The 27392-nt window shown below is 43.9% G+C and overlaps 1 protein-coding gene across 11 annotated transcripts in view; it reads right to left on the reverse strand.

The window, feature by feature from the left end:
• Nucleotides 1–27392, reverse strand: part of casz1 (castor zinc finger 1) — a 262670-nt gene that overhangs the window by 40213 nt on the left and 195065 nt on the right. For 3 of the 11 annotated variants that reach the window (XM_036988259.1, XM_036988255.1, XM_036988252.1), the window contains exons 1-2: nucleotides 8444–8587; nucleotides 403–996 (exon numbers count right to left, since the gene is read on the reverse strand). In XM_036988259.1, coding sequence (XP_036844154.1) covers nucleotides 403–996; nucleotides 8444–8543 — 694 coding nt within the window. In that variant the 5' untranslated portion in view covers nucleotides 8544–8587. Of the gene's footprint in view, nucleotides 1–402; nucleotides 997–8443; nucleotides 8590–17967; nucleotides 18144–27392 lie in introns of those variants that run through there. The other 8 variants (XM_036988257.1, XM_036988256.1, XM_021616105.2 and 5 more) reach the window with 5 other exon arrangements.

A 27392-nucleotide genomic window follows, 5' to 3' on the forward strand; every position in this document is an offset into this window, starting at 1 on the left:
CTGGCACCATCACAATGATGACGAAAGGTTTCCCTACTTATTATTTGCCTCATCATGTTTCCAAGCCTCTGTAAAGCACTTTTGATGAAATATTCATCAGCGCTATTTGACAATGCATTCGGCAGAACACTCAGTTAGGCATCAGTCCTAAAACGAACGTTCAAAACAATATTGTTTTGCAACCCATGAAATCTCATTGTAACCTTACAGTCTCTCTTTCCAGGGACAGGTTCAGGACAGGTCTTGGATGTGGCTATGTCCCCCACGTAATATATATTGGCTACTTAACACTTTAGTGAAAGGAATGGAAGGTTTGAAGGGCAGTTAAAGCGAGAACAGAATTCATCGAGAGGAGTGACGAGAAAAGAACAGAACAACGAGAAAAGAAAGAGAGCCTTGTACCTGGAGAGGAGAAAGATGTTTGGCGACTCGGGGGCTCACTTATCAACGGCATGTAGACGTCCTTTTGAGGCCCGTCTTCCGAGTCCTTGTCGTCGTGGTAACTGCCGTCCCGAGAGTCGAACATGGGTTCGGGCTCATCAAGCGCATTGTCCTCCTCGTCACTACAGCCCTTGGGCTGTACCATGTACACACCCTCGGGGGGTCCGTCCTCGCCATTGTTGGGCTTGAGTCCCTGCTGTTGCTGCTGTTCCTCCCCACAGTCCAGGGCAGAGGGTGGTGGTTCATCCCCATACTCCCCGTTGACCCACTTCTCAATGGCCTTGCGCCGTTTCTGGTCCTCTTCGAGGCTCTGGCCGAGACTCAGGCCCTCGGGGAAGTTGGTCTCGAATCGCTCGCCGCTGTCGTCATAATGGGAGCTCCCGCGCTCGCTGTTCTCCGCCACACTGTGGTCTCCCTCAGCATGCTGGGAGCTGCCGTCGTACACCACCTGACGGCTCAGCTTGGCACAGATTGCGTTGAGTTTTAGGCCACCTTTCCTTTTGCCGGCCATGTTGGATTTTCCTGAGGTCTTTTCAGTGCATAAAGTCCTTTCAGCTGTTGGAGAAAAAGAAAAGAGAGAAAGGAAAATTGTTGAATGTCAATTCACATGTTTAAGAACCACCATATGTTATTATCAAACATTCTACCATGGAATTATATTTGTGTTATTCAAATGTCATCATCATTTCCCTCAATGAACACGTTTATCAGGTGAGAGCTGTAGGCCAGCTCTCTTCATCAACAAAGGGCCATCGATCAAGTGTCATTCACGTGATTATTTGAGCTTCACCATGGAAAAAACAGTCTAACAGCTCCTATAAATAGCCCCAAAGCAGTGCCTTTAAAAAAGAATAATAAGAGCAATCACAAGACTGCAGGGACAAAGAGATAGATACATACATACAGTGGGCATATGTTAGCCAAACCACTGACAGTCAGTTTAGTCAGAGTTTTAACGTATTAGCCGCTGCAGAAAAAAGAAGGAAAAAACTCTCTGAGAGCTGAATAGGAAAACCACATCCAGATCAGTATCGGACCCCCTAAGGTACTACAAGCAGCCAATACACAAGCTACATAATCCTTCACATGACAGCTCTGTAGAGACCCTCCTGAAATGTTATCTTCCAATCTTCCCCTTTACCTAAAGAGGCTGTGGTTCTGCCAATGAGTGGGGGGCTGCTTAGTTTTAACCCTGACAGGCAAGGGGTAGAATGCTAGAGTCCATGCTTTACTTCCAGCCCTCCTAGTAGTTTTAGCAGAAGTAAGCTAGCTAGCCAGCAAACTCTAAACTCCTCTTTTGCTCTTCTCTTCTCAAATCACATTTTAAATGAGCCGAATACAACAGGTGTGAAATACTTACTTATACAAGCCCTTAACCAACAATGCAGATTCTTTTTTTTTAAGTAAGAAAATATTTTCAAAAAAAATCTAAAACATTAAATAAACTAAAATTAAAAAAAAAATTACAATAAAATAACAATAATGAGGCTATATACAGGGGGTACCGGTACCAAGTCAATGTGCGGGGGTACAGATTAGTCTAGGTAATTGAGGTATGTACATGTAGGTAGGGGTAAAGTGACTATGCATAGATAATAAACAGCTATTAGCAGCAGTGTAAAATAGTGGGTCAATGGAAATAGTCCGGGTAGCCATTTGATTAACTGTTATGCAGTCTTATGGCTTGGGGGTAAAAGCTGTTAAGGAACCTTCAGACTTGATGCTCCGGTACCGCTTGCCGTATGGTAGCAGAGAGAGCATTCTATGACTTGGGTAGCAGCAGTCTTTTACAAATTTTAGGGCCTTTCTCTGACACCGCCTGGTATAGTGGTCCTCTCCTCTGCACTCAGTAGGCTGCACTGCTGCTGCCTGTTGCTTTGTGTTGTTGGCCGTTATCAAACAATATTACTGGTAAGGCGGTAGGTGCACTGGCCATGAAAACAACAAATATACATTTACATGCATTTGTTGCTGATTAGATGTATAGTTGAAATGTGTTCATTCTGCAGGTGAATTCATAGCCAACATGACAACAAGTATGTTGAAAATACTCTTGTCCACTCAAATATACGGTGCATTCGGAAAGTATTCAGACCCCTTGACTTTTTCCACATTTTGTTACGTTACAGCCTTATTCTAAAATTGATTACATTTATGTTTTTCCTCATCAATCTACACACAATACCCCATAATGGGCGGCAGGGTAGCCTAGTGGTTAGAGCGTTGGACTAGTAACCGGAAGGTTGCAAGCTCAAACCCCCGAGCTGACAAGGTAAAAATCTGTCGTTCTGCCCCTGAACAGGCAGTTAACCCACTGTTCCTAGGCCGTCATTGAAAATAAGAATTTGTTTTTAACTGACTTGCCTAGTTAAATAAAGGTAAAATAAAAAAATAATGAAAAACAAGTTTTTCGAATTTTTTAGATTTTTTTGACAAAAGTATTCAGACCCTTTGCTCTGAGACTCGAAATTCAACTCAGGTGCATCAAGTTTCCAATAATCACACTTGAGATGTTTCTACAACTTGATTGGAGTCCACCTGTGCTGAATTAAATTGATAGGACATGATTTGGAAAGACACACTCCTGTCTATATAAGGTCCCACAGTTGGCAGTGCATGTCAGAGCAAAAACCAAGCCATGAGGTTGAAGCAATTGTCCGTTGAGCTCAGAGACAGGATTGTGTCGAGGCACAGATCTGGGGTAGGGTACCAAAACATGTCTGCAGCTTTGAAGGTCCCCAAGAACACAGTGGCAGAAGTTTGGAACCACCAAGACTCTTCCTAGAGCTGGCCGCCTGGCCAAACTAAGCAATCGGGGCAGAAGGGCCTTGGTCAGGGAGGTGACCAATAACCTCATGGTCACTCTGACAGAGCTCCAGAGTTCCTCTGTGGAGATGGGAGAACCTTCCAGAAGGACAACATTCCCTGCAGCACTCTACCAATCAGGCCTTTATGGTAGAGTGGCCAGAAGGAAGCCATTCCTCAGTAAAGGGCACATGACAGCCCGCTTGGAGTTTGCCAAAAGGCACCTAAAGGACTCAGACCATGAGAAACAACATCTCTGGAGAGACCTGAAAATAGCTGTGCAGCGACGCTTCCCATCATATCTAACAGAGCTTGAGAAGATCTGCAGAGAATAGGAGACACTCCCCAAATACAGATACGCCAAGCTTGTAGCGTCATACCCAAGAAGACTTGATGCTGTAATCACTGCCAAAGGTGCTTCAACAAAGTAAAGGGTCTGAATACTTATGGAAATGTTATATTTCAGTTTATTTTTAATACAATTGCAAAAAATTCTATAAACCCATTTTTGCTTTGTCATTTTTGGATATTGTGTATAGATTGATGAGGGGAACAAAACAATTGAATACATTTAGAAATAAGGCTGTAATGTACATTTTTTTGGGGAAAAGTCAAGGGGTCTGAATGATTTCCGAATGTATGTTTACCAAAATTGTTTGTCATTGTTTCCGTAGTGAAAATACACATTGTAAACTGAGAGATACAGAGATACAGTATAATCTCTATTTCTCTAAAGAAGCTCCACTGAACAATAACAGTGACAGAGTGACTGTTAGGGGTAGGAGTGGGTGGCATTATTTCACCTAGCCCAGGCAATCTTTAAAACATGTCCTCGGCTAAAGCAAGTGCAGCTGCCTCTAGCATTCCATATTAAGAGCTGCCTTTTTAGGGCAGAAACTGCACACTGTTACCTTTCACTTGATGAAAAGAGCCACCAAAGTTCACCTTGAGCAGATGTTCCAGGCAAAAAAATCATGTCCAGATCTTTATCATGTTGTAAATAACTTATATCACGGGCAAAGCTTAGACGTTAGTGAATAATATGCTGTCCATCATCTTAACCACTTTTGGAATTATTTCCTGCCATTTTAAAAAGACCACCAGGGCTAGTTTGGTGCCCAACTCATCAAAGTTGTCAATGTTTCAATTGACATAAACAAGGAGAAGGCCAAATCTTCTGCAGTGTCGTCCACTTTAAGTTGTATTCTTTGTACCAAATACTGAAACTGTATTTCTCTTTACTCAAAAGTATGTCACTATCATTATCAATACATTGTACTTTACTGGGTATGCTATTTTTGTTGAGGAAAAAATAAGATATTACTATGGGAGAGGAAACAAAGTTCTATTTCAATTGACTTTGTATAAAAATGTGTATAATTACATTGACATTTGAGTCATTTAGCAGACGCTCTTATCCAGAGCGACGTACAGTTAGTGCATTCATCTTACGATTGCTAGGTGAGACAACCACATATCACAGTCGTAAGAAGTACATTTTCCCTCAATAAAGTATTTATCAGCAAAGTCAGAGCTAGTATAGGCTTCTTCATTACATATAGGCCATAAAGCGAAGATCAAGCACAATTATGCGTGAGCCATTGCTGGCATTATGTAAATCACAGACAGCGCTTAAAATCCTTTTTTCATTTTTTTCATTCGAAGATACATTGTGGCTACCTCCCAAATGGCACCAGTTTCCTGGTCGAAAGTAGTGCACTATATAGGGAATAGGGAGCCATTTGGAACACAGCCCTAGTGTGAGTGAGTTTACAGATATTACCTCGCCAGTATACAATGCACCCAGTTCTGCCCACCACACATGCTTTCTCAGTTACTTTATTTACATTGTGGACTTCCTCATTTGAAACAATGACTTGTGGAATTATGTGCAGTCTCGAGCTCGCCGTATATCAGTGGCACATTACTGTACAATTTTGTGTTAGACAATTGCGGGCCGGGGTGAAAAGGTCACATTTTTAGAGGACAGCAATTTTGAAAAAATCAGCTGGAAAAACTATTAGGAAGTGGAAGACATAAATGTTCGGGTATTTTTTCAGAAACACCCCTCCGAAGGAAGATTGAGGTCATTTGGGCGTTGCAGTGGAGGTCATTTTTCTGTTTACTGTGCTCAGTATTTCATGCTTTAACTACCGATTTCCTTTGCATCGCAATCTCCTGCTCCTTGTAGGAAATGACCCCTGCCGAGTTGTTTCTTTCCATTAGTGACTATTTATGTACATTTTTCCCCAACAACATAGAGCTCGACTCCTGGGGTAAACTCCTACTGATTGAGAAGCACAATAGGCTTCACACTAAATCTTCTGAATGTTTTAATTACTAGATATGCTCTAAAAAACTATGTGGTTAATACAATACATATGGAGACCTTTATTAAAAGACCGAAATATCTACGGGAAGAGATTGGGAATCCAACTGGAAATTAAGAGTCTTTGTGGATTGGAGTGGCCTGGGGACTTTACAGTACAACTTGCTGTTTTCAGTGTAGAGAACGCTTGTCCACACGCAGCAGCTTTTGCCACTGCGTACAACAGGGATTGCTATGGTTACACTGGCCTCACGTCATTTGTGTGCATGACAGCATACAATGAGATAAAATCAGTGGGGACCTACATGAAAGAACAACTTTTTCCTTTGGGGCCAACTCCCCCTTCCCAAGAGTCCAGTAAGCAATCTCAGCCATTAATGAATATCAGGGAGAAAAACAAGACTGGATGCATCGCTCCTCTGTTTTAGAATAGACTACTAATTGTCAAAGCCACACACCTCGGTCGCACAAAACACTAAGAGCTCGGGAAGACAAATAAGAGTTGAATCGGAGCACTACCAAATGAAACGTATGTTTCCTACTGTTTACTGTAACTGTGACAAGATTTTTTACTGGAAACTGTGCAGGGCTGAGACAGCGGGGCTACGTTGACTGTATAAGGCCAAAACCTGACGAAAAAGTCAAGAAACTATTTTTGAACGCATCCACTTATTTGTACTGGGACAGGGGATCTTTTTCAAGTCAAGAAGATGTGCATCAAAGCAATTTGTAAGCCCTGTTTCTTCTCAGAACTGGATGACTACATTCAACACAGGGCTCACGTTCAAATCTACTCTCGGCACTGAGCTTTCCGAACCCCGGCGTGTCTTGTTGTGTCTTTTTGATGCCGAGCCCCTCTGTTTACGTGCCAGAATGATATCATGCCCAATCAAGTGGTGTTTCAAATCCTAATAACGCTGTTGGAAGTGCATTATTTGCATGTACGTGCAACGACTGTAAAAAAGGCTGCCAGAGCGCAAGAGAGAGAGAGAGGAGACAGAGAGAGAGGAGACAGAGAGAGGGAGCGAGAGAGGGAGGAGATAGAAAGCGAGAGAGAGGAGACAGAGGGAGAGAGGAGACACAGAGAGAGAAAGGAGACAGAGAGAGGAAGAGAGAGAGGGAGAGAGAGAGAGAGGAGACAGAAAGAGAGGAGACAGAGAGAGGGAGAGAGAGGAGACAGAGAGAGAGAGGAGACAGAGAGAGAGGAGACAGCAAGAGAGAGAGGAGACAGAGACAGAGCGGGAGAGAGAGAGAGAGAGAGAGAGGAGAGAGATAGAGGAGACAGAGAGAGAGGAGACAGAGAGAAGAGAGAGAGAGGAGACAGAGAGACAGAGAGAGAGAGGAGACAGAGAGAGTAGACAGAGAGGAGACAGAGAGAGAGAGAGAGATGTGGACATGGGGGCGTGAATGGCTGCCTGGATTGGCAGGGTCAAGCAGGGCCCCTTTCTGCCACACAGGGGGAGCTGACCAAAATGTTGGCTTATTTCTTATCTATAGTACTGGAAGATATCTAACTACTATACAGCTAATATGTTCTACAAAGGGTCAATAGGAAGTCTAGGTAAGAATATAGCTCACTCCAACTATGTATTGTATTGCAAAGTAAAGGATTACATGCTGCCTTGTACATTTCTATGGAGGATATACTTAAGAACCAGTCTGAGAAGAGTAGATATGACCTGTAAAAACGGGAGCTTATCTCCTTAGGTATAATCAAACATTGGCAGTTTTGGTAGGTTCCTGCTGGGTTCCAACATCTTGACTGACACAGGGACAAAAACCTTGGTAATATTTGAATTTAATTAATCCAAAACTGGCCTGGGAAAAGACTGAACAGCTCGGGATTATTTTTCAATATGTAACCCAGTTTTTTAGCTCCTGGGAAAAAAAGACCAGTTCTAACTTTGCAAACCTCAGGCAGATTAATCGACAAGGCCCGAACTCCCGGTGTGTGGCTGAGTGAGCCTTTTGTGTCTCTGTTTCTCCAGGGTGGTGTGGTGGGGGGGGGGGGGGGGGGGGGGGGGGGGTTCTGAATGCATTGTGCGATACACACACACAGTCACAAACACACACACGCACCTTAACACGAAAACAGTCCTCTGGTTTTTATTTTTTGCTAATTTACAGCTTTCAGGAAGAGAGCGTTTCCCCCCGCTGTCTCTCTCTCTCTCTCTCTCTCCTTCGCACGGCCGAAGGTGAGCTGCCGCAGCCCAGGGAAGCCAGGCAGAAAGAAGCCACTGATGGACAAACACGCCACAGCACCCAGACCTGGCCCCTGCATCTGGCCCCTCTTTAATTTTTATTACACAAGAATAACAATAAGCAGGTCTGCGACCTCCGCCGCGAGATTTTGCCACAGTTTCCCCAACAGTGCAGTGCTGCCGAAGCTCCAAATTTCCATTTTCTGCATGCATATTTAATTGAGTTTTGTCCCAGTGGTGCGGAAATGATTTGTTTTTTGCTCTCTGTTCACTTGACTCCTCTTCGGAGTCACTAACCCTGATTAAGACGTTCCCGTTAATTTCCCAGCGCACACCTTTTTTTTGTGCATTAATGGTTCTGATCGTCTAATTAAAACTTCTCGGCTCGGCTGCTGATCACCGCTCGTTGTGCCTCTGACCTGAAGTTTTAATTGCCGCATCAGAAGCGATAATAATAATTTCGGAGGTTCTGATGATTAAAAACAATGCCATTGCCAACTATTCAAGAGAGCGGGAGAGAGAGAGAGCGAGAGGGAGAGAGAGAGAGAGAGAGAGAGAGAGAGAGAGAGGGGGGGGATAGGAGAGAGAGAGAGAGAGAGAGAGAGAGAGAGAGAGAGAGAAGTTTATGTAGGAGGGGATATAGGTGGATGAAGGGGATGTACTGTACCAGAGGGGTTGAGGGGGTGAGGCGGGGATGGGGGATCACAGGGTGATTGCTCTGGGGGAAGAGGAAGAGAGGGGGAGGGCAGACGGAATTTTCCCAGCATTCTTCTCCTCTGGGGTCCTGGCGTAGAAGAAACAGGTTGGTTGGGCTGAGCTTTCCCCACCACCTGATATCTACCACTCACTTATTCAGGCAGTCACTCAGCTAGCCAAGAACGTTACTCACTAGGCAGGTTTGCCAGGCTGTGTTAGAGGGAGTGAGAGAAAATAAAAGATAAAAGGACGTAAAGGAGATGACTTGTATGCACTACTGTCCTCAGCTCATTTTCATAATCCAACAATAGTTAGCCAGCACAAAACACACTTTTGTTCCAAGAGGCAGATACATGGAAAAACTCCATGAGATTTGTCTCCCTTGTCAAACAAAACTATGTGTAAACGGAAAACACAAGGTCTGTGCCTCCCAATGGCCTTTCAAGCAGCACTCACTTAGCAAAAAATTACGCAAAACATTGTGATGACCTTAAAAAGGAAAGGTCGTGCACCAGGAAAACTGCCATGAGCACTAATGTGTCACATTGTCACATTCTGTTCTTTTTTACCAGTGGATTGAAATGGATTTTTTTTCTTGTTTAGATTCCAGTGCAGGATCAATCTTTTACTTCAAAGATACACGCCAGGTCAATACAATAACCACCCAGAGTTTACTAAATGCTATTTTAGAGCAAAATGAACAAAGCACAAGCACATACTAGTCTCACACACACAAACACATGCACTCACACATACACACACAGGACAAAGCTCTCCCTCCCGCCCTGTCTCTCGCTCTTCCTCTCTCTCTTTCTCTTTCTGTCGGTACCGCTCTCTCACAAATCTATTTTATTATTAATCAGTTGGTTGCACATCTGCTTGCTTGCTGTCTTTTTTCTATCAATAAAGCACTTATTGCTTTTAGTCTAGGATGTGACCTTGCATGTTGCATGATGTCTTTTAGGGACTGACCTTGAGGGACCCGTTTGGACTTCACAGCAGCACTACCCCTGGGCTGATATCACACTGCAGCCCCCCAGCCATGCGCCCAATACTCACCCTGTATCGCCAGCCTGCCGCAAACATAAACAAAGACACATACACACATGTATGCACGCAGACAGAAACGCACACACAGAAGCACACACACACACACACCCACCCACACCCACCCACCCACACACACACACACACACACACACACACACACACACACACACACACACACACACACACACACACACACACACACACACACACACAAGTCTTGACACACCCACACACTCTCTCGGGAAACAGGACAAGGGATACAGAAAACAATGTATATCTTGAGTGCAAACGGAAGGGGAAAGACGCTGAACTTGGGTGCAATCAGGCAGTAACGTTGCATTTTTGGGAGGACAAATATGCCCCCTGGCTCGATCACAAACGGTAATTACAGACATTTTCTAGAACAAAAAACAGACGAGCCAAACGGTTTATCAGACAAGGAAAATAACGTGGGTGACGTGAGCCATTCTGACAGGCAAGAAGAACCAAAACAGCTAACTTTATATTCAGTTTGCCGCAGAGGGTGATTCCTCAGCTAGTGGCGTAGCAGACTGACATCTACAGTACCTTTCTAAAATTGCACATAACATTTGTCCTAGCAGCCGGCACTGTAGTTTCAAATAAAGACAATTTCTCTGTATTTCAGGTAGCTAGACCACAAATCGGGAGTCTCTAAATAAAAACCAACAACCGAATAAGAAGTCAAAATTAGCGTGGGCGAGGCGACGACTCTGGCTCTCCCTGATGGCGGCAGTGTGTGACGGTTGACACCACGGCGAGCCGCACCGGGGCAGTGTGGGTAATATGCTGGAAGAAGGGGGCTCGAGCTCAGTGCGCCACTTGAGGGCCCTTGAGCTAATATCTGTACAGATTAACTGCTTGAGTTGTATTTTAGTCACGGGGATCTTTTTTTGCTTTTGTTGCAAAGGCTTGTGGGAAGGGAAAGTGTGAGTGTGAGTGTGAGTGTGAGTGTGTGTGTGTGTGTGTGTGTGTGTGTGTGTGGGGAAGCGTGTGGGGGTTAGTGCAGGCTCTTCTCCACGGCGAGGGCACACGGCTGGAGAGGTCGGGAGAGAGGGAGGCCCCCCAGACAGACTGGTGTCTGTCACTCCAAGTCATTATCTTTGGGGATATATTTAATTTACCGGGTTCCGGCACCACACTGCTGAGTAAGTCAGTCTCTTCCCCCTCCCCACCCCTACCACTGCCATCAGGAGGGCCTGTCCTCTAGGGGAAACCCAGCGCAAGACGCTCCATTAGTTATCAATTAAGAGTGCGGAAATCTCCACTGCGGGTGCACGGACATACGCACGCGCACACGCAGATGAGGCCTGGACACCTTCGCTCTCTTTCTCTCACACACCCATTGGACAGGAAGTCGGAGGGGAGAGGGCCTTGTGTGTGTGTGTGTGTGTGTGTGTGTGTGTGTGTGTGTGTGTGTGTGTCCGGGTGGCGCTTTGCTTTTGTCCATGAGGTTAACCTTGATATGAGGCCCTGTCAGGCCAGATAATGTCAATCAATGACAAGGCCTCCAAGATAACCCCCTAATGTGAAACCTAAAAAGCAGGCCTGTTTAGATGTTCAGACATGCCCCCTCTCACACCAGCCATATGAATAACATTACATTGAAATGAGTTGTGGCATTTCTTTAACAAGACTGTTAAGACATTTTGACAGCCTATAAGGCACTTTGCAGCTAAAAAAATAATATGAATAAAGGCCCACACCGAGTGAGCCTGACAAAGCTTCTTCGTTGCATATGGCAGCATTTTAATGGCCGGTACCAACTCAGTGTGAGTGTGGGGGGAGGAGAGAAATGGGAGGTGGTCTTTCTCAAGGAAACGTTACAGCTCCCGGGACGGCTTAATTGATTTCCAAGGTTACTTTTCAAATTTGTTTTTCAGATACAAGGGGCCTCGTTTATGTGAGTGTGTGTATGTGAGTGTTCGAGAGAGAGCAAGTCAATGTTTTTCAAGCAATTTCCTCAAATTCGGCCTACTTCGGATTGTTCACATCAGATTTCCTGCCGATCTCCTTGAGACGAGAGACTGTGAGAGAGGGAGGAGGTGACATTAACCAAAAAGCGTACCTTTCCAGATAGGATGCCTGCGCTGACAACATTGATCCCTGGCCACCATTAAAGCATTTGCTCTGCTTGACAGATTTTTTCTCTTTTGGATTTTAAGTGCGGCGGAATGAATCACAGGTGCCCCCTAAATGTCATCTAGCACAGGTAGCTAGCTAAATATACGATAAGACCTTTACTGTAGCTTTACTGTAGCCTCTATCTGAAAGGCGAAAGCTGTGTAAAAAGAAAGCCTGCGAAAGGTATTTACGCTTTCAGTAAAAAAATAATGTTTTTAAGTTTTTCCCTTCGCATACAGTGCAGTCAAAGATATTTAGGGAAAGATAAATAGCCTTCTTTGTAAGACCATGAGTATCATATTTGGTTGAAGGGAATTGATATTCCTGTCATTTAAGCTCGCCTAAGTCTCTTTTCTGGGCCTCACTAACGAAACACAAAAGTCTGAGCCAGTAGACCAAACACTGGTGGAAAGTCTCATGGTGGAAAATCCCAATCTGGGGCCTGGGGTGTGGATGCAGAGAGCATATTAAAGAGAGACGGGTCCCCTCAGTGAACACTGCAGTATGTTGACTCTTATTTACCTCTGACAGCACGGGGCTGAGGTGAGTGTAGTCACAGCTAGGGTTTGTCAGTTGTTAGAAAGACAACAGGGTTCGATAGTGTACGTTTCAGTCGGCAGGGAGAGAGAGAGAGAGAGAGAGAGAGAGAGAGAGAGAGAGAGAGAGAGTCTGAGGTGGCTGCAGGCCCTTAGACAACATGGTACCCTCCAATCACATTGCTCCTCTGACTACTGGCTGTAGGTCACGTCACAGGCTCTGACACACACACTCTCAAATATGTACAGTGACACTTCTACACACATGAAACATGTTTACACAGTTCAGCTCAAATGGGTAGAGTAAAACAATTCAACAACACAACATGCTGTATAGTTAAACACAGGTTAAAACTAAACTAGAGGTGGAAGTAAAGGAAGAACTAAATGTTTCTATTTCACCTAAAACAGAAAAGTCATGTCTTTGAGAGTTTTGTTGAAAGAACAATGTGTCTTGGTTGGATTTGAAAGTCGCATTGAAACAAAAAGTGACTGTGAAACCATGAGGCGGGTATAAAGCTGCTTTACAGAGAAAAAGAGCCTTCTATTTTGGTCCAAGACACAGAATAGGCTACAAAAGGAAGTGTTGCTAGCTGACTCAAACAAATAATATGCTTTTGATAAAAACCACAACAACTCCTTTTGCATTCTACACCAAAACCCACCTGGTTTCCTGAATTTTCTCAACATCATCTGCTTCTTTCACCAGAAACAACTGCCAAAATGTCAAGCATCAAACACATAGGTCTTGAGAAAGGATAGTGTTGTTGGTTGTAACGTAATGTTGAATAAATAATTATAGATACAAAAAAAAAGTAAAACACCACAAAACTGAACATTGAAGCTTGCATGTTTGAATGCTATACAGCTGCCCATTTTACATTTCTGCAGCATTAATATTCCTCTTATTATTATTTTAAAGTGAAAACGGATACTCCGTTGAAGTGCAAATCTGATGAATTACGGTAGCAGATTGCTGTTATTAATTATTAAAGCCTATTTTATAAATATTCAGGTCTGTCATGCATCTAATAATGAACGCTTTAGAGAAGGTTACTTCCCGTGCGTATCCTAACGTGTCAGAAATATCACTTTTAATCACACTCATGTCAGGTGGCAGGGTACAGGTCGGAACTCTGTTAAAAAAGAACCGAATTGCTTGCCTAGGACCTCCACTGTGCTCATCCACAGCTTTACGTTACTGTTGCTTCACGCCATTCAGTACCATAGGTACTGTAGTCGCTCTACCCTGTCTAAAGTGGTGTCAAACTAGTACTTCTAACTTCCTGCAGGATTCTCACCGGCATCTGTAATTTGAATGGCGAATAATGCATCAACGCCCGCTCTACCTTCTGGACACACCTAGTCCCAGCGCTAGGGGAGCCATATGGTGCCTTGATGCATATTCATAACCTTTCTCAGTGTGTCGGGATGCAGCCAGGCTTTAACAAGTGCCTCGCAAACTTCAAATAGAAGACGAAAAGAAAGAGAGAAGAAAGAAAAAGCCAAAGAAGTTGGCCCGTGCTCCCTTTTCTTCTTTCTTCCCCCCTCTCTGGAAGAGAGGAAGATGAGTATGGGTGCTGATAGCTGATCCCAGCACAGTTGCGTTGTGTGGAAGGAGGGCGAGGACGTACTGGAGCGCTCGGAGAGTGTCTTACAGTGGCAGGGAGAGGCGGGGGTGACAGCCGGGTGGGTAAACTGTGTTGTCAGGTGGGCTTGACAGTCTTACCAGCAGGGTAAATATCAGAGGCACCCTATCTCCACTCACACACACACACACACATACACACACACACACACACACACACACACACACACACACACACGCACACACGCACGCACGCACGCACGCACACGCACGCACAGAGAGAGAGAAACGCTCTGCACGCTCTAATATTAACACTGTCAGAGCTGCAATACTACCCCATTATTATCTGTGCACAGGGCCCTCTCTGTAAGCTTGCCTCACTGTCCTCTCCCATGCTCCTCCATGGAGGTAGCAATTACTAAAGCTAACATCTCTGGTGCTCTCCACTTTTCCTCCTGCACCCCCCTCCCTCCATTATTTTCCTCCTTCTTGTGCGATACACACTCTAATGCCGTGCCAGTCAGTTTACCAGCCAGTGACACAGTTGACGGTGTGCCAGCGATTAAGTGGCATTTTATCAAATTAGTTTGGTACCCAGCTGATGTGTAATAAAGGTACAGTAGGATCCCACAGGTCCACAGACATCAATCCCCGGGGTCTCCGCCAAACTGTGGAGCCGGTAAGCATGGCCCGGAGTTACCTCACCTAGGAGCCATTCGCTCAATGCTCCAAAACACAGACATATCAACTACGGGTCATATTAAATATTATATAATGAACATTTTGATTTTAAACTATTTCAACATTATAAATGATTTCTTATGTGTTGATATCTAGGCCTATACTTCAATTGATTATTTTCCAAATGTTGTCAAAATGCAACTGACTCTGTGTGTACACGGTTAATGTAATCGGTTGAGATGAGAGGAGTGCTGCCTTCTTGGATGGCATTTTCATTACTAACAATGTTCATTTTTTTTCTCCCCTGTTGGAACCCGCGTCTTTATCAAAGGTGATGGCTTGCTTGGGCTCATTTTCTCAAACGTCTTCTTCCCCGAGCGCATTTCCCAAGCCGCTCTCCGGCGAGTGTCAGTCATAAGAAAGATTTGATGGTGAGATCAAAAAGAGAAGGACAGTGCGGAGGAGAGGAGGAGAGGAGGAGAGTGAGACAGAAAGGGATCTGCCTCCCCGTGCCGCTGAGGAGGGGGATTTCTCCAAGCAAGCCCCTGTTTTCAGACGCAAATACAACAAAACACGAGGAGCCGCCACGAGACATCAAAATGTGCGATGTTGACTTTAAAGAGGCCTTCAGATGCATGAGGAGTTGTCAGTGTCAGCTCTTGCCAACCAGTGGGACTAACGGCTGAGAACAGAAGATACAGGCAGAGAAGATCATAACCAATTCAGCAGCTCGGCGAAAAACTATGTCTCTTCCAACCTGTCGATCAGCACGAGATCAGTAAACATTTCTATTGTCCTCTGAATTTCTCCGCTCCTATGATTTCAACTTATATTCAGGAAGACTGTCAGGAAGACAGGCCTAAATAGCAACTGGCAGCTAAGCATATGTTTCTCAACTGTCTCCCCCACTCCATGGACTGGGGCCTTCAACAGGTGCCTAGAAAACTAGGCTCTCAACTCAACTTTGCTTCATACAAAGAGATCTTCATTGAGAGATATCAAAGATTTTCTTCTGGCTTTTTTAGGTCTGAGCTGGGTCACGACATGTAAAGACGACGTCCATATTTCTCCTGTGTTGTCACGTTCATTCCCTGAGCATTAGGTTCACTTTAAATAGCCTCCAGGAGATTGCATTGGCTCTTGTTCAAATGTGCATTTTCTCCAAAAAACCTGGTCCACAAGTGGGGCCAAAGATATCACAGGAGCAACAGAAGGCCAACTGTTGAGACGATAGTAGTCAGAGAGATTCTGCACCTCAGCATCCCTTACTAATCAGGTGAGAGAGAGAGAGAGAGAGAGAGAGAGAGAGAGAGAGAGAGAGAGAGGGGGAGACAGACAGAAAAATACAAACAAGCTCCGCTCTGCTATTTGAGTTTAGTTAGCCAGAGAGTTAGCGGGATGAGTTATGGTTAGCTAAGAGCCGAGGGACGCTGTATTTATGGGGGGACTGAGTGAGTGTTAAATCCCTGGTAAGAAATAAAGTTGTCCGTGAGTGAACTGGGGGAAACATTTCACTCAGTCTAAAAGGTGGCTTGAAAAAATAAAAGACATCCCTCTTCCTAGGTAAGCACTTTTCCTTACTCCACAAAAGGAAGAATAAAAAAAAATAAAAAATCTAACTGTAGAGCACATTCAAGTGGCCTGAATCTTTAAACAGTACTTGAATAGTAGCATATTTCCCCAAGTAGATAATATCTGGGGGATTCAAGAGCCAAAAGGAGGAAAGGGCCTGATTCCTCTGAAATTGCATGCAGGTTTTGTGACGGATTGTAGCTATGCAGCTTTCTACACATCAATAGGAGCACACTTGTTGCAGGACAGTAGTTCATCCAAAAGCTTTGTAGCACTGTAGTTGACCGGTACACCAAAAATGGAATGGTTTTAGTTTGAAGCAAATTGCTCAGAAACAGGTATTAAAAAGTGAAAATTAGGTAAAATTGTCAAATGAGAAAGGACCAAAATGAGACTTCTGTTCAATAGAGTAGCCTTAGAGATCGGTCTTCACACACATACTTCACCTCAAACTTCTAGCCCACCCTGGCTCACCAGTAGTAACAACAATTATTACTTAAAAGGCTGTATTTTTGCATTAACTTAAAAGGCTTTATGCTTTTCCTTCCAGTCTGTGCGGCCTCACTTCCCCTAAGTATTTCTATAAATCACCAGTTACTGTTAACATGTACTCCACAATTCAGTCATCAACCTCCTACCGGGTCAGAGTGAAAACAGAGGGGGAAATATCTGCTTAGTAAAATCTCACACACACACACACACACACACACACACACACACACACACACACACACACACACACACACACACACACACACACACACACACACACACACACAAGCTGCAACCATAGTAGTCCTCCTGGGATGCAAGAACGGTTGCCACATCGCCACGGTAACGCAAGACAAATTAAATAGTGTGACTTCACCTTCAGCCTGTTTGCTTTGTTATCAAAACAAATAAACAACCATTGGGAAAATAAAAGCCAACAAACTTCTGTCTCTTGTTTCTTTTCTGAGGGCCTCGTCGAGTGAGGGCCTCGTCGAGGGATGTCAGGCCCATGTAGTGTGTGTGTAAAGAGAGAGAGGGAAAGAGAGAAAGAGAGAGAAAGCGACAGAGAGAGAGGGGGAGAGAGAGGGGGAGAAGGAGGAAAGAAAGAGAGAGAGAGAGAGAGAGAGAGAGAGAGAGAGAGGAGAACGAGAGGGCCACATGCAAATCTGTTTAGGTTCACAGACCCAGTATTTATTTAACCAAAAGAGGAACATTTTATTGTACTAGAGGAGGATATACTTGTCTGCAGGGACAGAAAGAAAGGAGTCCTTCACCCTCTCCACAGACACTGTTTGCACCCGAAGCTGTAGAAAATCCCTCCGCTGACAAACTTTCCTCCGTACATCAGTAAACACAGTGATACATCTAGCCCAACAGCACAAGTCACTCACTTTAGCTCAGCAAACATTGTCGCGAAATTCTAGATTTTTTTGTTATTGTGTCCCAACAGCCTGTGAATGTTGCTGAAAACTGCAAACATTCTATCATTATTAATGAATGTAAATGATAACCATTGGCTATGTAAACTGTATGTAATCCTTTAAAAAGTTAAACAGTGTAATCTAGTTAGAAGTACACCTGTGGAATACAGAGGTAACACTGACTAAACATCAAACATCTATCCCCAAAAATATTTGAACCCAGTCACATTCCATAACTTCAATCACTTTTGGCCAATTCTGAAAATACTCTTTGTTGGTGAAATATACAGGTCTTACATAGTCTAACTTATACATTAAGAATCTTTACAACTTGAAAACAAATATACACACACACGCGCACGCGCGCACACGCACCCTCCCCCCTCCCGTCACTACACATGAGTGCCTCACACTGACAGCCACCAGTACCAGCCTGTGTACCTCAACGTATCTTTACCCCCAGTGTCTGTGAGAGAGTGTTGTGTGTGAGAGAGAAAGAGAGAGAGTGTCTTACCTGGCAGGAGACCTGGCAGGAGACCGCCCTCTGTGTTATGTCTCACCTCTCCCTCCTGCTCTGGAAGAATTCTCTCCACAAAGCAAGGCATTTTCCCTCCTTCTCCTCAACCGGCTCAATGCCTGCATGGGCTGTACTCTCTCACTCCCCTCTCTCTTTCTCTATCTTCCTCTCTCACACTCTCTCTGTCTCTCTCTCGCTCTCATTCCCCTCTCCACCTTCCCCTCCCCCTCCCCCTCCCTCCCTCAGCACAGATGTCAAGGCTGTGCGAGTTTACCCACTTAACCAGTAGGGGTCCTTCACCACCCTCTCCACCCCACAGTTACAGTGGGAAAAGCAGGCCCAGGGAAGAGAGAGGAGCCACTTAACCAGCGTCATCTTGTCACTGCTTACAATGAGAGCCTGTGCCGTGCAGAGTATGTGTGTGTGTGTGTGTGTGTGTGTGTGTGTGTGTGTGTGTGTGTGTGTGTGTGTGTGTGTGGCAGGTGGGTAGTGGGTGGTGAACTCATGGCCTGCTCCCTGGCCCTGTTCAGCCCTATTTGGCCCGGCTCAGTCCTGGCACAGCCCCCATAGTGGTGTGTGTGTGTGTGTGTGTGTGTGTGTGTGTGTGTGTGTGTGTGTGTGTGTGTGTGTGTGTGTGTGTGTGTGTGTGTGTGTGTGTGTGTGTGTGTGATGGCACAGATTGAGTTACACTGTATCAGTGAGAGCCAACAGCCGGAGGAGGGAGGAAGCAGGCAGGCGCGCGCGCGCACACACACACACACACACACACACACACACACACACACAGAAACACAGGCTCACAGCGACTACTGCTGCTACGGCTGTTGTTGATACTGATCACATGTGCCACACACACACACAAACACACAAACAGACACACACACACACACACACACACCCTCTCCCCTACAGTGAAAGTTGACGTCTATCAGGTCTCACGTTTCAGGTCTCAATCAATTTTTTGTCCCCGGGAGATTGATTTAGGAAAAAAACACAGAAAAGAAAACACCCTTCATTGACACAGGCCCGCTAAATCTGAAAGCTCTCTGTAATTCTACAGTGGGGAATTTCTAGTTTCTCTCTTACTTGTGGGGCACTTCTAGCACTGGGAGAATATTAGGTGGCCCACTAGAGAATGCCAAATCCCCAGTACTCACTCATTACAATGAGGGCTGCTGTTGCTTTGCTACAGAAAAGCAAGAGACAAAGTAAACTACAAGAAAGTCAAAGTCTGGAATGAACAATCTTAGGCCCAAATTAAAGCGATAGTTCACAGAAAAAAACTATCTTTTAGTATTTTGTTAATTAGTCCACTGTTAATAAAATCCCAAAACATGGTACGTCAGCAGTCAAGTTTTCAAGAAAGAGAAAAAACTGTGATGATGATACTTTTTTGGGAACTATTCCCAACACCAAGCACTGGACTAAAACTGACCATTAACATAAGTCTAAAACTAAAAAGATAAGTTAGACACGCTATTGTTAATCGACGTGCTTGCAATTGAACCATAAACAAGGCCCTTAATGATATGATGTGAGACGAACGATGTCCTATATGAGTGCCAGGCAGTTTATATCTTTAGTGTGATTTCAGCCCAATTCTCATTAAGGGAAGGGACGTTGCTGACAACAACAGAATCTGATCCTACAAGTTTATATGAAATATTGCTCAACTATTTTTACGAGCGTGTATTGAGGCAATACAAAGGTCCCAATTAAGCTCATCTGTCATTCAAATAATGGGGGGAGGGGGGGGGGGGGATTATCAGCCAAAGCCTTATGATGCAGGCGTCTTTTCTTTTATTGCTCGGGTGGAACAGGATAAGATTATCTGTTGTTAAGATACGATATCCTGGACGACGTGCGGTTGGCATTGTTTAAACAGAGGGTGTATCGCCCTTTATTTGACTCAAACAAACGGTTTTAATGACACAAAAATGGAAGGTAAGCACATTTGACAGACAAGCTTGCGCACCGCCCTTTCAGGGAGTCTGCAATACGTTGACAATGAGCAATTAGAGAAATAGGATGTTAAATAATGGGATACGGATGTTAAACTAAGAGATCGAAGGTCGAGACACTTTTGTTGATAAGGTAATATAGGAGTGAATTTGGTTTGGCACTTTGAAAAGAAAAGAAACACTGTACTTTCAGTAGGCTATCGATCCTTATTGTACATTCAGTAGGCTATCGATCCTTATTGTACATTCAGGAGACTATCGATCCTTATTGTACATTCAGTAGGCTATCGATCCTTTTCGTACTTTCAGGAGACTATCGATCCTTATTGTACATTCAGTAGGCTATCGATCCTTATTGTACATTCAGGAGACTATCGATCCTTATTGTACATTCAGTAGGCTATCGATCCTTATTGTACATTCAGTAGGCTATCAATCCTTATTGTACATTCAGTAGGCTATCGATCCTTATCGTACTTTCAGGAGACTATCGATCCTTATTGTACTTTCAGTAGGCTATCGATCCTTATTGTACATTCAGTAGGCTATCAATCCTTATTGTACATTCAGGAGACTATCGATCCTTATTGTATATTCAGTAGGCTATCGATCCTTATCGTACTTTCAGTAGGCTATCGATCCTTATCGTACTTTCAGGAGACTATCGATCCTTATCGTACTTTCAGGAGACTATCGATCCTTATTGTACATTCAGTAGGCTATCAATCCTTATTGTATATTCAGTAGGCTATCGATCCTTATCGTACTTTCAGGAGACTATCGATCCTTATCGTACTTTCAGGAGACTATTGATCCTTATCGTACTTTCAGGAGACTATCGATCCTTATCATTGTTTGCGTTTGAATTACCGGTTGCAACAGACAAATAAGTTGCAACCCTCCTGCTTAAATAGAGAAAGCAACAACAACCAAACAACAATGTTTTCAAATAAATAAAATGCCACCATAGTCATCTCATGATTCTCCCTGTAACAAGTGAACAGAGTGAAAAGGCACCTAAAACATACCTTCCATAGACTAGAATGAAGTCCCTCCACACCCACTCCTTTCCCTTGACACCCCCTCCCTGGCTGCTCTGTCTTCAATAATAAAAAACCCTGTTTGACTCTCTGTGTTTTACCGTTGTCTTTCCCTTTTAATAAACAGACACCTCTCCTGCCATTATGCAAGGATGGTTGCATTCCCCTTAAATGGCTCTTTTGACAACTGATCTGTAAATACAGCCAAATCTGCAACTTCCCCTTTTCTCCCCCTCTCTCTCTCTTTCTCCTATGCTCTGTCTCTCCCTTGCCTCCCTCTTGCCAGCAACCTGGACCCAACAGCCACACACAAACACAGACACACACAATGCCCCCACCTCAGTGAAGCTCTATCTGACACCTTCCCACCCCCCTGGCCCCCACCCCACCAAAACACACACACACTCCCCCCCACCAACTCCATTCCCCCTGCCACTATAAAAATACAAATATGCAATAACTCAGGCTGCACTGCCACGCAGCCTCCATCTTGCCCTGTACCGGGGGTTGAGAGTGGGGGGGGGGGGGGGGGGGGGGCTCTCAGGAAGGTCACCAACAAATGGTTTTCCGATTCACTGCCCATGAAATAATTTTGTGTATTAAAACCTGAATCTGCACTTTCTGGCCTGAAAGCTTTTCTAATTATTCCCGTGTCCTTGGGACAGACACAGATCCTTCACACGCGGGAGGGGAAACAAGCTATGGACCGACCACTACAGCCACAAACATCCCCCCTCTCCCTCCGTCTCTCCATTCGCCCCCTCCCTCCCTCTCTCCTCTGCTCTCCTCTCTCCTCTTTACAGCTATCCCCCCAATCTGTTTTCAAAGCGTGTCTGTCCTTTATTAAATTGTTTTCTTTTCCACATTATCAGTTGCCATGGAGACCTCATCTCTCGGATTATTTGAATTTCATTATATCTATTGATTTGGGAGCATTTCATCTTTTTTATTGTTTTTCTGTCAATTTTCGAAACGAATAACCATCTAATTTGCGTCAGCGCTGATTACGTTCGTCCCTCAATAGAGGTCGGCAGCTGCGCCGGGGAAACAAATCAATGAAAAAACATCATAAAACTCGAAAGTACAATCAACCAGGATATGGGTGACATTCCGTGGTTGCTGAAACGAAGTCATCAAAAAATATATACTTTTTTCCCTCTGCATGTGTGAGTGTGGTGAGGAGGACACATACAATGCCTTCAGAACGTATTCTTACCTCTTGACTTATTCTACATTTTGTTCTGTTACAGCCTGAATTCAAAATGGATTCAATTGTTGTTGTTTTCTCACCCATCTAAACACAATACTCCAAAGTGAAAATGTATTATCTGAAATTATTGCTTTTTTAAATGTATTTTTATACAAAAATGTTCAATTCATATAAGTATTCACACCCCTGACTCAATACTTTGTAGAAGCACCTTTGGCAGCGATTACAGCTGTGAGTTTCTAGGTAAGTCTCTAACAGCTTTCCACACCTGGATTGTGCAACATTTTCCCATAATTACTTTCAAAATCCTTCAAGCTCTGTCAAATTGGTTGTTGATCATTGCTAGACAACCATTTTCAGGTTTTGCCATAGATTTTTAAGTATATTTAAGTCAAAACTATAACTTGGCCACTCAGGAACATTCACTGTCTTCTTAGTAAGCAACTCCAGTGTAGATTTGGCATTGTGTTTTAGGTTATTGTCCTGCTGAAAGGTGAATTAATCTCCCAGTGTCTGGTGGAAAGCAGACTGAACCAGGTTTTCCTCCAGGATTTTGCCTGTGCTTAGCTCCATTCCATGTATTTTTTATCCTGAAAAACTCCCCAGTCCTTAACGATTACAAGCATACCCATAACATGATGCAGCCACCACTATGCTTGAAAATATGGAGAATGGTACTCAGTAATGTGTTGTATTTGCCCCAAACATAACCCTTTGTATAAATTAAGTTAATTGCTTTAACACATTTGTTTAAGTTCTACTTAAGTGCCTTGTTACAAACAGGATGCATGTTTTTGGCTTCCTTCTTTTCACTCTGTCAATTAGGTTGGTATTGTGGAGTAACTATAATGTTGCTGATCCATCCTAAGTTTTCTTCTATCACAGCCATTAAACTCTGTTTTAAAGTCACCATTGACCTCATGGTGAAATCCCTGAGCTGTTTCCTTCCTCTCCGGCAACTGAGTTAGGAAGGATGCCTGTATCTTGCAGCGACTGAGTGTATTGATACACCATCCAAAGTGTAATTAATAACTTCACCATGCTCAAAGGGATATTCAATGTCTGCTTTTTAATAAAAAAAATTACCCATCTACCAAATATTTATTTTTTTACCCATCTACCAATAGGTGTCCTTCTTTTCGAGCCGTTGGAAAACATTCCTGGTCTATGGTTGAATCTGTGTTTGAAATTCACTGCTTGACTGAGGGACCTTACAGATAATTGTATGTGTGGGGTACAAAGATGAGGTAGTCACTAAAAAATCATGTTAAACACTATTATTGCAAACAGACTGTGTCCGTGCAACTTGTTATGTGACTTGTTAAGCAAATGTTTACTCCTGAACTTTTTTAGGCTTGCCTTAATAAAGGGGTTGAATACTTATTGACTCAATACATTTCAGCTTTTCATTTTTAATTCATTTGGAAAAACACAATTCCACTTTGACATTATTGGGTATTGTGTTTAGGGCAGTGACAAAATAAATTTCAATTTAATGAATAAAAAAATTCAGGCGGTAACCCAACAAAATGTGGAAAAAGTCAAGGGGTATGAATACTTTCTGAAGGCACTATATGTGTCTGGGCAGACATTTTACAATATATTTCAGGAGATAATAAAGTAAAGCAAATCTCCATACTAATACCCCCCCGCCACCCGTAACCTGACCAAAAAAAAAAAAATGCTTACTTTGTGCTTAAATAATTTATGCAATTTTAGCATTTATATATAAATGTTTTAATAAGCTGCTCGGAGCAAAGTGGCCATTAACAAAACACACAGCTGTCCAATGGGCTAAGCTCGGCAGATCAATTGCTCTCTTTTATGACATGATAAAATGCTTTTAAAGCAATTTACACAAATATGGAAAAAAATGGCTTTGTGTGCTTCATTTATTCATAAGGACGGGTATAAAAAAATAATAAAAATGTCTTACAAAAGCCAGACAGGGGAAGATGGTCCCGGTCCTAACTGGAACGGACTTGCTGCCCTCTCTACAAGGACATAAAGTTTCATTAACGATGCACACAGTCAAAGGCAATTTAGCAAACACAGTGTGCAAAAGAAAACATCAGCATATTGCACAGTGCTCGTGTATTAGGAGGACCTTGCTTGTTGTTTCTCAATTTGTATTCTTTTGGAGGGGGGGGGGGGGGGGGGGGACTTTACCCTCCCCTTGTCCAGTGTCACCCTGACCTGTACCAAGGTAAGTGGAGGTTTAGTGGCAGGAAGTATGGCTTCTGAAGGGGCCTACAAAGGTCTTTCTATACATATGTCACAGACACTGTGGTGAGGGCCCTTATGGACATTGAGGAGGACAAAAGGTGGAGCTATATGGATGAGAAGAGAGAGACATGGTCCCTCACCAAAAGAGACTACATCAATTAAAAACAAAAAAAAAGGTTCTCAGTCATATGACTGCCCTACGAGACCTGTCACCCTACGAGAGTAACTTCCACACTTCAAATGTTTATACTAAATATGTCCACCGTTTCAATGGGTCTGTTGTACACGCGCACATACGTGTTAACACACAGACAGGGAAGAACTGGTCATAGAGCAATTCTAGTGAATGCCAGATGGGCTGGTTCATTTTTAGCCCAGTGGGCCTGTCTAAATTGAGGGTTTTACGCAAAAGGGGCCTTCAGGTGAAAAATGGGCTGGTGTGTCAGAAATGCCCTGGCCGATTTCTGGTCCCAGTTCATCCCTGCACACAGACACACACACGCACTCATCTCCAATTATGCACAGTAGCATAAGGGGAGGCTGAGTTGGTTGGAAGGCTAATCTCATTTCAAAGCATTTTCACTTCATGTGCCGGCAGACAGACAGACAGCGTGCCTCGCCTGGACCCCTCTCCTCTCTCCCAATGCAGGGCTGCCACTAGCACTGAGGGCCCTGTGTTTGGTACACATGTCAACATTTGACAAAGCATTACTTTTCCACCACAATATTCCGCTGCTTGGGCCTCCGAAATGAGGGCGCTAACAAATTAGCCTTTTATGTTTATTTGTGTGTGGGTGTGTCGGAAAAGGGGGGGTTGGGGGCAGCTCATTTTCCAGGCGTCGTATAACCGAACTGAGAGCAGATAGATTGAACGTTTCGGAGTCACGATTCTTCTCCTGATTGCCCTGGCTGTCTATTGTGCAAAACACGGCCCTCCCTCCCTCCCTCGGCCAAAGACAGAAACATGGTAGACTGGATAAACACTATTTTATGCAGTAGACTAGATGAATCGCAAGACAGTAATTACAGTGTTTCTCTCTGTCTCCCGGCAAAACGGTACTGTACAGGCTCACCTCCTTGACACCACACTGCAGAGCCATGTACTGTAAAATTGCAGGTGTGTAACATGTTTGTCGATGCTTCGCCTAAGCCGATAAATATAAATATTACCACCTGATGACAGACAAACAGGGTTTATGTGTTTATCATTTGAAGCTAAAATAAGACTAATACGATTGGATGGTATGTATCGTGTGATGCAAAACATTGCATGGCGGCTTTGAATAAAAGTTGGGAACTTTTTTGCTATCCTTGCAGTTTGTCCTCCCCCCTCATCAATGTGGCAAAAATAACAGGCTTCTGTCCCAAACTAAACATTCCCACACTATAGCCTGCGTTTGGCTAGATCTCTAATAGCAATACGCTCACACTGCACTGATCAGGGCCCAACACTTCCTGCTTGAAAAGGCACTGTTTGCTTTAGTTTGGGCATTTGGACTTGGCTTTTGAACTCAGCCAGACCTTTGTATTTATATTGTACTTATTATGGATCCCCAAAGGCAGCAGCTTTAACAAAAGATTTCACAATAAATGTAAGAGTTTCATATAAATAATACATGTTAATATGCCATATGTAGTATATGACAATATAATGTCACACAAATACATATTAGCATATTATTTGCAATTTCAATTGAAACAAAGAGCATTCTAACATCCATTGTTGTGAAAAGTGCTAAGGTTGGTCTCCGAGACTAATGTCTCCGGAAATGGGGTCATCAGGACAGACGACTGGGGTAGATGTCCAGTTGGGCCTCTTTCTTAACCCCTCACTTGCCTGTCTGTCAATCTATGCACCAGCTAATTACAATGACGAGAGTCAAGTATCCACTGAAACACACACACACACACACACACAAAAAGTGAACCATCATCCGGCCGATCTGTGCCCCAGATGTACTGGGCAGTAAACCATGATGCTGTCAATGTCCAAGGCTTTAAAAAGCACAATTAAGGGAGGGACACTGCTTGAATAATGCATCATTATTGACCCTTGTTTGAATTCCTCTGAAAGGTACATTAAGATATAGAAACGTGGAAGGAACGCAGGGGGGAAAAGAGCGTCTCTCTCTCTCTCCATGCTTCCCTAATGCACTCTCCTGCTGTACTCTGACTTCCTGTGGACCCCTAATGTGCCCGCTCGCCGGCTGATGAAGACTGCAGTTAATGAGGCCCCTGTTTCTGAAATGAAGTATCTCTGAAACCATCAACAAGCATTACTATCAAGCTCCTGCCCCCTGATCTCATAACCCTCCCCTCCAATACACACACACCACCAACCCGAGCCCCCCTCCCACACCTCTCAGTGCCACCATGGGTTCAGGCAGCTGGGCTAGACAGGGGGTTGGGATGGTGTGGAGAGGAAAGGAGAGAGGAAGGAGATTTGAGGGTTAACTGTCCCTTAGGGGGCTATCACTGCACTGGGCAGCCATCACTGCTGGTGTCCCCGACTCGCAATTGACAACCAGGCCCTGACAGATTAGCATCCAGTCAAGACAAATCCATTCCTGGGCAACAATTAAAATAATCACTTTTGTGAATTTGGGGTTTTGTGTGAAGGGGTGGGGCAGTTGGTGGATATGGGGAGAGGAGGGCTTTTTAATGAAAATAAAATATTTGTGTTTGCATACTACCGTGGCTGAAACCTGGGAGGATTGAGCACATTCTTGATGTTTAATCACTTGCTCTGGGAATAATTCAGGGCTTCTACGTTAGCATGCATTTTTAACATTTCCATTAGGCTCATGTAGAGAAATGGGGAACTAAGTTTATTAACAGTTAGAAACTCTCAAAGAAGCAAACAGACAATATTTCATTTTATCTGAAGGAGGACAATCATCTTGTGCCTGTTTTCTGAAGAAAAACCCCTATTTCATTACAATGCCTGAAATAATAAGCATTTCAGAGGGAGGGGGGGGTGCCCTA

This window comes from Oncorhynchus mykiss, chromosome 9 (assembly GCF_013265735.2).
Source record: "Oncorhynchus mykiss isolate Arlee chromosome 9, USDA_OmykA_1.1, whole genome shotgun sequence".
Lineage (NCBI taxonomy): Eukaryota > Metazoa > Chordata > Actinopteri > Salmoniformes > Salmonidae > Oncorhynchus > Oncorhynchus mykiss.